Source organism: Prionailurus bengalensis, chromosome A3, assembly GCF_016509475.1.
Source record: "Prionailurus bengalensis isolate Pbe53 chromosome A3, Fcat_Pben_1.1_paternal_pri, whole genome shotgun sequence".
NCBI classification, from domain to species: domain Eukaryota; kingdom Metazoa; phylum Chordata; class Mammalia; order Carnivora; family Felidae; genus Prionailurus; species Prionailurus bengalensis.
In genome coordinates, this window is record NC_057354.1 from 8317104 (window position 1) to 8330198 (window position 13095).

The 13095-nt window shown below is 44.8% G+C and overlaps 1 protein-coding gene across 1 annotated transcript in view; it reads right to left on the reverse strand.

Annotated features, from left to right (window-relative positions):
* Window positions 1-13095, reverse strand: part of PFDN4 (prefoldin subunit 4) — a 29368-nt gene that overhangs the window by 12104 nt on the left and 4169 nt on the right. The window contains exon 2 of the mRNA XM_043553640.1: window positions 162-185. Coding sequence (XP_043409575.1) covers window positions 162-185 — 24 coding nt within the window. The remainder of the gene's footprint in view (window positions 1-161; window positions 186-13095) is intronic.

Consider the following 13095-nt stretch of genomic DNA (forward strand, 5'->3'; position numbering starts at 1 on the left):
GGGGAGGCCTCGCCGCGGGGCCGCTCTCAGGGCCGGTGGGCTCGGCCTCGGGCCCCACGCCGGGCCTCAGAGCTGCACACCCCAGGCAGCCCGCGCCCGGCCCCCGGAGGCCGACCTCCGCCGGCCGCCCGAGCATCCCGCACCCCGCGCGCCCCACTCACCGCCTTCTTCATGGTGGCCGCCATCTTGGGACTGGACTACGACGCGCGGTGGGGAGGGCCGCAAGGGCGCGCCTCGGCCCGGGGCCGCTTCCAGCTCCCTGTCGGCCCAGAGCGCCCCCAAAATACAACACTGTCTCCACATTCCCTCCTACCGCATCACTGACCCGTGATTCCCAACGTCTGGGACTCAGGGAGATAATGTATCCTGGAAAGACTTGGTACATGCCAATTAAAGGCACAGGCAACGCCCTGTGGGCCGACAGAAACTAGGGGGTGTGGCGAACGGCCCCAGGGTTCCGCGGCGGGCGGTAGGGGGCGCCCCGCGCAGCGGGGCGGGGCCGGACGGGGCTGGGGGCGTAGCCGGGGCGGGGCCACGAGTGGACCAAAGGGGAGTTCTCTTTCATCAATCCCACAAACCTTGTAAGAAACCGGCATGCGTTAAACAGAGCTAAGAACGAATGACCTTGTTCTAGAATGTGAGACGTTCGTGCCCTGGTGTAAAGGAGGAGATACTACTATTAATTTATTAAACACTTACTGCGCAATTACTGTGTACCCTGACGCTTGTGCCTCCAAATGTTTTTCTTTTTCTGTGTGTGTGAGGATTCCTTTACACTCCTAAAATTATTGAAGACCCCAAAGATTTTCTGTGTATGTAGGTTATTTTCATGGGTATTCACCATATTTGAAATTAAAACAGAATTTTAAAACATTAATTCACTTAATAAAGAAACCCATTCTATATTAATATAAGTAACATTTTAAGTTATACAAAATCACTGGAAACTGGCATGGGCTTCTGAAAACAAGTGAGAGAAAAAAGGATGTAAGCATGCTTGGTCAGCAGCCGATAGTGTTTTCTACCTGGGGCTCTGGGTGGTGGGGTGTTCCCCAAGCCAGAGTCTCATGGCCTGGGAGGGTGTCATTTGATCTGGGCAACCGCTTGGACAGTGGCTGACCCCTGGCAACCATGGTACTGGCTCTGTCCGGCTCAGAAGCCCTCCTCTTCACTCTGCATTTCACGGTCTCCATTCCCCTTCTCTCCCAGCCCTGGCATCCTTCAAGCAGATCTCTTTCCCGGCAGGAGAACCAGTTCTGTAAATATAAATGGGGACTTTCAAGTCTTCTGCTAAGCCTCCTCTCCTTTCCTTAAATTTGAGCATTTCCAACCTCTGCTTCTGGTTCTTTCTCTACCAGGGGACTGTCCCCACTTGTTTGGACCAGCAAAAGAAAGAAGCTTGTGGTGCCAATGGAAAGAATTGCAGGTCAGGAAGGAAAATCACCAGTCACCACTTGAAAATACTATCCCCACTAAGGGTGACTGAACATATTCCCTTACACTAAGATGAAGACTGTCATCCACCGACAGGATCCATGTTTTTGTTTTTTGGTTTGGGTTTTTTTGACCCACGCAGTATTCTTATTTAATTGAACCGACATATGAAACTTACGAAATTGCACTCAACAGTATCAGATTTTTTATTTTGCTTGAGCTTGTAAAATCAGTGTCCCTGTGACCTTGAATCTACATTCCTGCATAGCAGCCAGCTGCTGCTGGTGATAATCAGGTAAGGCCTGTTTAGCTAACAGGCCCTCTCCAGGGCCCTGGCAGATCCTTGTGCCTGTCAGACCCTCCAGGTATATGTACTTGTCACTGGTCAGGCTTCTGTTCTAGCAGATCTAAATGAGAATGTTTGTGTGTGCATCTGTTTGTTCGAAATCTGTATCATTGCAGATGCTATTGCAAAAAGGAAGATGAATTACACAAGGTGCTTCACATCAAGAAGCTTACAGTTGGCACACATATATCCCCACAAATTACAGCATGGGAGCTGCAGCCCTGGGACCAGTGCCTGAGGGGTCCTGGGGAGGAAGAGCTTAGCTGGAGTAGCCAATGAAAACCCTGGAATTGGTGGCAGGCTGAATGGATCAAGAAGGGCAGGTGCTGAAAAACATAGACAAAATTCCTTATCCTCATACAGCTTACATTCTAGTGATCAGAGACAGACCATATTCAAAATACAGAAATGAATTATATAGTATGTCAGAGATGAATGTTATTACTATGTGTTATTAATAGCTATAAGAAAGGACACTTGGGGCGCCTGGGTGGCTCAGTCCATTAAGCATCTGACTCCAGCTCGGGTCATGATCTCATTGTTTGTGGGTTCGAGCCCCGCGTTGGGCTCTGTGCTGACAGCTCTGAGCCTGGAGACTGCTTTGCGTTCTGTGTCTTCCTCGCTCTCTGCCTCCCCCCCCCCCCCCGCCCCGCTCAAGCTCTCTCTCTCAAAAATAAATAAACATAAAAAAAAAAGACAGAACACTTAAAATAATAATAAAAGACTGTATAACTACCAGGATGCAAACTTCAGGAGAAAGATACAAGAAATGGTAAGTATGTTGGCTTGAAAACTGAAGGGGAAAACCCCCCACCTACCCATCTATTTGAGTTGACATGTAACCTACAAAATTGTCCAGACATGTCCCGGTTTAAGATTCTGTCACAAAGCAATAATGGACTCATGTCATAGCAGAACGTGCATGAATGCCCTCCAGAACCCGCTCCATCCGCGCCAAGCTCCTGGTTCTGAGACTTAAAAAGGAAATCTTGGTGGGATTACCTGTTCACGCGGGCCTTGAGGAGTAAGGGGCAACAAGGAGCCAACCTTATTATCACGTGGTAATTTGTTCCAGGCCTGCAGGGGGCGCCCGAGGGTCGTGGTAGTGCAGCCATTCAAGGCAACCTTTGTAATGTTTTGCCAAAATACAGAACTATTATTTTCCTAATTTTTAAGATACAGTCTATTTTTTAAATTTAGAAAAAATATATTTTAAAAAGGCATTTAAAAATCTCTGACTTGGGGCGCCTGGGTGGCTCAGTCAGTTAACTCTCCGACTTAGGCTCAGGTCATGATCTCACAGTTTGTGAGGTTGAGCCCCAACAGCTCAGCTCAGAAACTGCTTCAGATTCTGTGTCTCCCTCTCTCTGCCCCTCCTCTGCTTGTGTTCTCTCTCTCTCTCTGTCTCTCAAAAATAAATAAATAAACATTTTTAAAAAATAATAAATGGGAAGTCTCACATTGTCAAAACCTTCACTCAAAATCTTCACGTGTGTATACCAGGCAGATGGAAGGCATAAGCCACCCACTCGCTTGTGACCATCAGCAAACCTCCCCATATGCACATATTACGGAATGTTCTTAAGCCCAAATTTTCCTCCTAAATGAAATTTTTAATAAAGTCCCTAAGTTTACTGAAGTCAAAATGCAAATTAGGAACTCTGGCTCTTACTGAAAATTTCATCGCCAAGCTGTCTGGTTAGTATTTTCCCTTCTCGCCTCCTTCCTATGCTTGTCCATGATCATCAGAACTTCTTCAGGACTCTTGACCTCGGGTGGTGCCTTTAAACCTAACTCAACATTTAATCCATTGTCTAAAGACTTCCTTGTTTCTCATCAACCTGGTCCATCTTTAAATTCTCCACTTGCTACACAATTTGGTGCTTAAAAAAAAATGTTTATTTATTTTTGAGAGAGAGAGCAACAGAGCACATGCAGGGGAGGGGCAGAGAGAGAAGGAGGCACAGAATCCAAAGCAGGCTCCAGGCTCCGAGCTGTCAGCACAGAGCCCGACGCGGGGCTCAAACTCACGAACCGTGAGATCATGACCTGAGCCGAAGTCGGGTGCTTTCACAACTGAGCCACCCAGGCGCCTCAATTTGGTGCTTTTCTAAGCTACCACTGCACATGCCTTACCCTTTCTCTCTCTCTCTGCTACTTCTTCTGAATATTCTTACTATGATGGGTAACATAAAGTAGTGTGAATTTGTATATGGCTCAACAATTTCGTAAATGATTTCCTACGACCCTCGATGAAATTCTTCTCTGTCTTCCCATTGCACTTAGGGTGTAATTTAGATTTATTACCAAGGCCTAGCCTCTATCTCCGACATTATTTTTTATACCATCTTTCCCCTCAATATCCTCCATCTTCTTGGGTCTCCTTTTGGGAATGATACCTGCTCCCTTCTACCTCAGGGCCTTTTCACCTGCTTATCTTGCTACTCAAGAGGCCCTTCTCCTGTTTTTCACTTGGCTGAATTCTGCCCATCCTCAACACTCAGCCTCTGTGTCGCTCCATCAAGAAATCTTTCTCAAACATATCCACCACCCAGAAAGAGCAACATCCCCCTTGCAAACACTGTTACAAGCCTCTCTCGCACATTTTCTTTTGAAATACGTCTCCCCTGGTTTACTCGCAGCACCCAGTAGTATGTAATTCAGTAGTATGTAATTAATTAGGGTTAGGGTTAAGCCCCAAAGTAATGGGATTAATACAGTAGTATGCAAAACAATATAGCCGTTGATGAATTCATTCAGCAATACGGTACAAGAGTCCATGGCTTATCTCCACTCGCTTTGTGTGTGTGTGTGCGCGCTGGATATGGTACCAGGTGCCTCGCCCAAATAGCGATCACGTGATCATGTGGCTCCATTGCCTGCGCAATCCTTCCCTTCTTCACCAGGTGGCGCTGTGACTCCAGGACATTTTATTTCTGACATTTTTTATTTCTGCAACTCCTTAGGAACTGTCCGCGTTCTCGGCTACACTCTGCCAAGCAGGAATACACAAAATCAAGGAAACCTCTCTTTGAGACAAAATGCACTCATCTCTCACTGGTTTGAACTCTTACCTTAATTTTTACCTGGCAAAAAGCAAAGCATTTTCCAGAACCCTCAAATGTATGCATTGGGTTTAGGCCTTTATGAGATAGACCATTAACTAGCCTGTTTATTTCAAGGGTACATGCCTGTAGCAATTTTCATATTAAGCAAGGAGTCAGTCATTGGGGCACCTGGGTGGCTCAGTCGGTTGAGCGTCCGACTTCCTCTCAGGTCATGATCTCACAGTTCGTGACTTCGAGCCCCGCGTCGGGCTCTGTGCTGACAGCTCAGATCCTGGAGCCTGCTTTGGATTCTGTGTCTCCCTCTCTCTCTGCCCCTCCCCCGCTCATGCTCTGTCTCTATCAAAAATAAATAAACATTAAAAATTTTTTAAAAAAAGAAACGAGTCAGAACTTGTTATAAGTACCAGTCACTACATATCTTCAAATTAAAATATAAATTTGATTCGTTCAACAAGAACCTCGTATTGAGCCAGGTAACCTCTTCACATAGATGCTATTCATAAAAAGGATCTGTTTTGTGCTGGAGTGGGCATCTGTTGTCTTTTGAATACTTTTCTCCATATTTAACATTTCCAGGTGATGAGTGTCACCCCTCCATTCTGGAAGTCGGGACTCAATTTCCTAGCATCCTTGAAGCTCGGATGCAGGCCTGTGATCAGAGTCCAGCCAATCAGATTCACCAGTGACAGGCCAGTGACCAATGAGGGGAGAGCAATGGAGGCAGGTGCCAGGTGTCCAGGAGATTCCACTCCAGACAGCCAGAGCAGCCTGGCAAGGTCATCTCAATGGCATCCCTGGCTCTTTTGTGTCCACTGTGGATCCCTGGCCACCTCACCAAGGGTCTGTCCACATTTCAACGTCCTTTTTCAAATTCTTGTGCTATATCTATCTATAGGGAGTTCTGGTGTTTGACACAAAGAACCCCGAAGAGATGTGACTTTTAAAAGAAAGTTACTCTTTAGCCATGGTAAATTCAGCTGAGATGATCAGTAGATGGAAAGAAAAATGTTGCAGGATCCCTGTGCTCAGCACAGACAGCTGTGCGGGTGAAACTACCTGAAGAAAAAAAATCCACTTGCTACATGGCCACAGCACACGCAACGCCAACATAAGGACGCTGAGCTGATTTTCAATGCTTTTTATTTTGTAAAGCACATTTAATGAAGAGCCATCAGCTGAAGCCAGCACCAGAACCATCATAAACCACAGCCACAGAATGCCAGTCACCTGGGAGGGCCCCACATGGAAATGGAAACTGATGGAGGAAGAGAGAAGGGACACTGGTGAGAAGTGGCCACTGCCTGGGGCTGGGAGAGCCTCAGAGGCATCAGGCTGAGTCTTGGCAAGAAACCTGACTCCGTTTTGCTGACGAGCAAAGGACAGGATTGAAGACATCATGGGAATCAGTGTTGTCAACTCCTAACGCTTCTGGGGGTCTCTCCTTGAGCAAAATACTTGGCGGGCACTGAGGCCAAAGAGGGGGAATAAAAAGCAGCCTCTGCCCCACGCTCACTCACTGCCACTAGGAGAGAAGTGAATGCTGAGACATGTGTAGAGAGCAGTTAAATAAAATGAAACGCCATTTTTATTGTTTAGGAATAATTCTACTTCTGGTCACCTATTCTGAGAACATAGGTCTAAAAGCAGAAATAGACTATTCCAAGAGTGCGTAGGAAAGCGGTGATTATAAAAATGAAGCATTTCTACTACTCTGAAGGGTTTGGCAAAAGAGACCAGTTTAAGTGGCCCATAGGATACTCACCGCAATATGCACGTGTCACAACGCCCATCCTAAAAAGTAACAGCAGAGGGAAACGTGGAAAAACAGGTCAGATGTTGGGGCGCCTGGGTGGCGCAGTCGGTTAAGCGTCCGACTTCAGCCAGGTCACGATCTCGTGGTCCGTGAGTTCGAGCCCCGCGTCGGGCTCTGGGCTGATGGCTCAGAGCCTGGAGCCTGTTTCCGATTCTGTGTCTCCCTCTCTCTCTGCCCCTCCCCCATTCATGCTCTGTCTCTCTCTGTCCCAAAAATAAATAAACGTTAAAAAAAAAAAAAAAAAAAATTTAAAAAAAAAAACAAAAAAAAAACAAAAACAGGTCAGATGCAAAATTCCAATTCCAATTTTGTTTTTAAAAATCATTTCTATATGAGACAGACACTTAGAAACGTATAGGAATGAAATATGTAAAAATGTTAATATGTAACAGTGATTTTATATAGGAGGTATCAGGAATTAAATAGAACTTTTTACTTCCATCTTTATACTTTTCTGTATTTTCTAAACTTTAGAAAGTGAATATGGATTCATGTTTAGTCAGGTAGAAATTAGTATTAAGCTAATCAATATGTAGAAATGCAAGATGTAGTGAAACCTGATGCAAGCTATAAGGTGAACACGTGATAGAACATGTGATTCTAACTAGAACCACAGACAGAATATATAGAAAGAAATACACAACTATTCTGAGCAGCTGTCACTGGGTGGTGACATGAAATCCAATGTTTTCTTTTTTGTACTTTCTTAAATTTCTTTTAATGATTATATGTTACTTTAATAATATTTGGGATGTAGCAGGATTCTTGCACAGAGTCGTGACCCCCCAAGGCTTTCCTTTCCAGGAAGCAACTTTATTCGTGTCGGCACAGCTCAGTTGGGTTCATACGTGACGAACTGAGCCCCAAAGGCCACATGCATTGTTTTTCATACATTTTTTACTTCTTTGTCTCCCATATATGGTAACACACAAACATGTAGTCTGATTAAGTGGTCTCATGTTACAGGGTCGTGAGAGATGTCATGTACGCGTATAGCCAGGTTACCTTGAGGTTTTTTGGTTTTTTTTGTTTTTTTTTTTATTAAAGTTTTTTTTTTTTTTTCAACGTTTATTTATTTTTGTGGGACAGAGAGAGACAGAGCATGAACGAGGGAGGGGCAGAGCGAGAGGGAGACACAGAATGGGAAACAGGCTCCAGGCTCTGAGCCATCAGCCCAGAGCCTGACGCGGGGCTCAAACTCACGGACCGCGAGATCGTGACCTGGCTGAAGTCGGACGCTTAACCGACTGCGCCACCCAGGCGCCCCATCCTTGAGGTTTTTTATTGTGGTTTGGTTGGTTGTTTTTTTTTTTTTTTTTTTCTTTTCCTTAGAGAGGGGACCCTATCACAGAGAAACTTCTTTTCCTTTTTAAAAAAAAATTTTTTAATGTTTATTTATTTTTGAGAGAGAGAGAGAGAGAGACAAAGCACAAATGGGGAGGGATGGAGAGAGAGGGAGAGACAGAATTTGAAGCAGGCTTCAGGCTCTGAGCGGTCAGCACAGAGCCCGACGCGGGGCTCAAACTCATGAACGATGAGATCATGACCTGAGCCAAAGTCAGACACTCCACTGACTGAGCCAGCCAGGTGCTCTGGGAAACTTCTTTTTCAAGACAGGACTACACTCTTACCTTCTCAGTAAAGAAGGCTAGATAATTCTCACATTCTCCTAATTGCAGGATCTCAATCGTCAGAAGCAAAGGATTTATATTGAAATAAGTTCTTGACATTATTGTCCTAAGTCTCTGAGGAGGAGTAAGAAGCTCCCTGAAGTATTAAATAGTTAACTACAATTTTTAAAAATTTCTATAAACTCAATCTTTAACATGATGAGCACAAATCTTATAAAACATGGTTGCTATGAGAAGTAGCATTCATTTAATCTGTAAATGTTTGTTATAAGAAATTATTTTGCTAATTTAAACTATACCTAAATATAATTTTTTATCATTAACTCGGTATTAAACAGAGATATATAGATATATGGAGACATATACTTATATGTTTTATATATATATAGGTAGATAATTATCAAATATATATTATATTTATATATATTGTCAAATATATTTTATATTTATATATTTTATATTATCAAATATATTATATATTATATTATCAAATACACACACACACACACACACCATTTGATTATCTGTCCAAGAAGAACTACTCTTCCTAAATACATGGCATTTGCTGCCCCCACATGCATTTCCCCTTCTGGCAATGGCGCTGATTTTGGTTTAGAGATCTTCCTCTAACTCCCTCCAGTGGTCACTTTAACATGCAACTTGCAGAGACATTTGGCCAAACATTACCTTGTGTGTGTCTGTAAATGTTTTTGACTGAAATTAATATGTGAACCCTAGACAGAGTAAAGCCCTTCCTAACGTGGGTTGGCCTCATCCAATCAATAGAAGATCTGAATAGAACAAAAAGATGGCATAAGAGTGAACTCCTCCTGCCTGCCTACTGAGCTGGGACACTGGTCCTTTCCAGTTTTCAGCCTTGAACTGACACATCAGCTCTCCTGGGTTTCTGGCATGCCAACTGCGGATCTTGGGATTTATCTCCATAATCACATAAACCACTTTTTGATAATTATCTTTCTTTCTTTCTTTAAAAAAAATTTTTTTTAAACTTTATTTATTTTTGAGACAGAGAGAGACAGAGCATGAATGGGGGAGGGTCAGAGAGAGAGAGGGAGACACAGAATCAGAAGCAGGCTCCAGGCTCTGAGCTGTCAGCCCAGAGCCCGACACGGGGCTCGAACTCACGGACCTCGAGATCACGACCTGAGCCGAAGTCGGACACTTAACCGACTGAGCCACCCAGGCGCCCCATCTTTCTAACTTTCTATCTATCTTTCCATCCATCTTTCTATCTATCCTCTATCTATCTATTTATCTATCTATCCATCCACATTCTACTGGTTCTGTTTCTCTGGAGAACCCAGACTAATATACTCCCAATCAGTCCATGTGATCTGGATGGGCTCTAACGCTGTCCTAGGAGTAGAGCCTAAGAACAGGCTTCAGCCAATCAGCAAATTGTGGCCGCGTGATTGATTGTTCAGCAATCAGCATATGACCAAATTTAGGCCAATCAGAGCCAGGGCTTCTGATTAGCATGGGCGCCAGAAGACATCTCTCCCTGCTGGCTGTGAAACTATAGGAATGTAAATTCCAGAACAGTGGCCAGCATCTTGCCTTATAAAGAGTGAGCTCATCTGAAAAATGGAGCCAACACACAAGTGCGGCCGAGGAATGGAGAGAGGTAAAATAAGGCTTGACTTCTCAAGTGTTGCCCTGGTCCCACTAAGCTCGGCTAGCTCTCCTCCTGAACTTCTCAGTGACATGAGTCAATTCTTTATGTGCCTAATGGGACTTGCCTTAATTTTCTGTGATTTATAACCAAAAGAGTATTAGCTGACATGTTCTAGCAACAGCAATGTCTGAACGGAGCCTGAGACAAAGGCTTGCCACAGGGAGTCAATATTGGGAAGTGACTCTGGAGAACTGGAACAGGGGGTAGGGAGGGGGCTGGGGAAAGTGAAAAAGGCTGGGCCAGGATGCTGTTCCAAGGGCTGTTTACTGAGCTAGTTACCCCGTGGCCAACTGGACTTACCCTTCCTGGGAACCCTTCAGGGCACCTTGCACCACATATCATAGAATTGTTCTCACCACAGAAATAGCACTTCCCTACCCTTTCTGGTTTGGTCGAGGGTTGCCCTGGGGTGTTACCTTTCTTGCACTTTGTTCTGGTACCAGAAGGGTTGCGGGAGCTACCTGCAGCCAGCAGAAAATCCTCTAGAGGTAAGGCAGAGATGAGTAAGGTGCTCTTTGCACAGCTGTTGGTGAGGCCAATGGCCAGTGTGGAAAGAGAGGTCAAGGCAGGGATATAAGACAAGGCCTTAAAGATACACAACACCATTATAGATCAGTTATCGGTAGAACAGATTTCCCCTCTAAGATTGAACTCCACCATTTTTTAATGTTTTATATATTTTTGAGAGAGAGCGCAAGCAAGGGGGAGCAGAGAGAGAGGAAGCGAGGAAAGGAAGCGGGCTCTGCACTGACAGCAGCCAGCCTGATGTGGGACTCGAACTCACGAACTGCAAGATCATGACCTGAGCCCAAGTTGGATGCTCAACGGACTGAGCCACTCAGGTGCCCCTCCACTATTTTTTTTTTTTTTTTAATGAACTCAGAAAAGAGCAGGGCCGATTCCTGTGGAGTCCAACCAGGACTCAAATATTGATGTCTCCCATCACTCTTACTTAAGACTAAGTAATCCCCTTTGGGAGTTTCCTGAATCCAATTCTTAGGAAATCGTTCTGTTGCAGAACAGGGTCAGACCAGTTGTGTGTAGGTAGAGGAGGGCTTTCCCCTGAAATGAATGAATGGCCCCCATTGTCATTTATCGATGGAAGAGATCAGTCTCGATCTGACAAATTAAAACGAGGGAGGTGAATTTTAGATCGAGTGAAGAAAAAACTTATTTTTTTTTCCACCTCCATCCAGAATTTAAAGAGGCGAGGAAAGAGGGACCTGCCCTTATTCATTCATTCATTCATTCATTCATGCATTCAGCATGTTATTTATTGAAGTTACCAGGAGCAGGCACATAATTTGCAGGTCGTAGCACAAAATGAAAATGGTGGGGAGGAGGAATTGTTCGAGTATCATTAAGAATTTCTGTAGGGCAACAGCAGAGCATTAGACCGAGTGTGGGGATCTTCTGAGCAAGGGGCCCGAATGTCATCTGTGTGTCAGTCATTGTGCTAAGTTTCAGGCGTACGTTGGCAAACAAGACACATCCAGCATTTGTCCTCGGGAAGAGTCTAGGCTGGGATTCCTGTTCTTCCCTCGCTCGGTCTCCCTCACAGCCTGAGCACCTGCTAGAGTGAGTTTCATTCTATATTAAAGAATTTTTCATGCGACCTCCTCCCTAAACCCCGGGAGCTCACCTGAAGAACCAGTGATATATTCCGGGGCAGAGGGGGGGTGGTCTGGCTACGTTGAGGGACGTCAGGTGTGTCTCCGGGAAAGACATTTGTCCCGAGGGCCAGCTTCCTGGGGATTGTCAAATATCAGTTTAATTATTAGTCACAGTTGATTTATAATCTCATTTAGACCCTAACTGCTAAGTGATCTACGACCCCGGTGGCCTTCCCACACTCCGTACGGCTTTCATACCTGACTGCTTAACACAGCTACCCTATCTGCACAGTCTGTGAAACGTTTTGAGTCCAGGACTGCTGAAATCCATAGTACTCACTTGCTAATCTTTAAGGTATTCCTTGCAAATGTTTTCAGAGAACATCTGTGCAGCCTCTAAAGCCTGCCAAACACCAACATCTGCATAGGGGAAGAAAGCTGCCAGACCCAGCATAACCCACGACGAGTTCTCCTAAGTTGGGGACTGAGGGCAGGTGCCACTATGGGAAGCATGAAGGGGGCTCAGGTGCAGTTAGGACACACTCAGGCGTTCGTGACTCAGGTGTTCTTAGTGCTCCTGGTAGGGGACTTCCGGGACTCGCCTTGCCCTGGGTAACGCGGTTTACATTACAGGAATTTGTGTTTCTTTTCACTGGGTTATATGAATTACTCTTATATTCTCAGCTGCAGGCACTTTCACCGTGGCTTATGTTGTGATGGGTTCAGTAAACTAAGGACTAAAAATTTTAGGAATCCTGCGAAGATCTTAATCCTGAAGGAGGCATCTCCATCTGCTGAAAATGCTATGGGGCAGTTCTATTTCAAGTGTAAGAAAAGAAAAAAAAAATGAATCTGAAGGTACATTTCATTTTAAAGATCTCTAATTCATACGCAAAAGTAGGATGCTTCATGTTCAAGTTTTCCACATTGGATACAGTCCCTGATTAAGTAATAGATACTTTTGGGGCGCCTGGGGGGCTCAGTCAGTTAAGCGTCTGACTTCAGCTCAGGTCATGATCACCGTTTGTGGGTTCGAGCCCCGCGTCGGGCTCTGTGCTGACAGCTCAGAGCCTGGAGCCTAGCTTCAGATTCTGTCTCTCATGCTCTCGCTCTCTCTCTCAAAAATAAATAAACATTAAAAAAAAAAGAATCTATGGGGCGCCTGGGTGGCGCAGTCGGTTAAGCGTCCGACTTCAGCCAGGTCACGACCTCGCGGTCCGTGAGTTCGAGCCCCGCGTCGGGCTCTGGGCTGATGGCTCAGAGCCTGGAGCCTGTTTCCGATTCTGTGTCTCCCTCTCTCTCTGCCCCTCCCCCGTTCATGCTCTGTCTCTCTCTGTCCCAAAAATAAAATAAAACGTTGAAAAAAAAATTAAAAAAAAAGAATCTATAAAAAAAGTAACAGATACTTTTTTTAATTTCAAAAGTGACTCTTTTTTTGTATGTATATTACAGTTCAATAAAATTTTTTAAAACATTTATTTATTATTGAGAGAC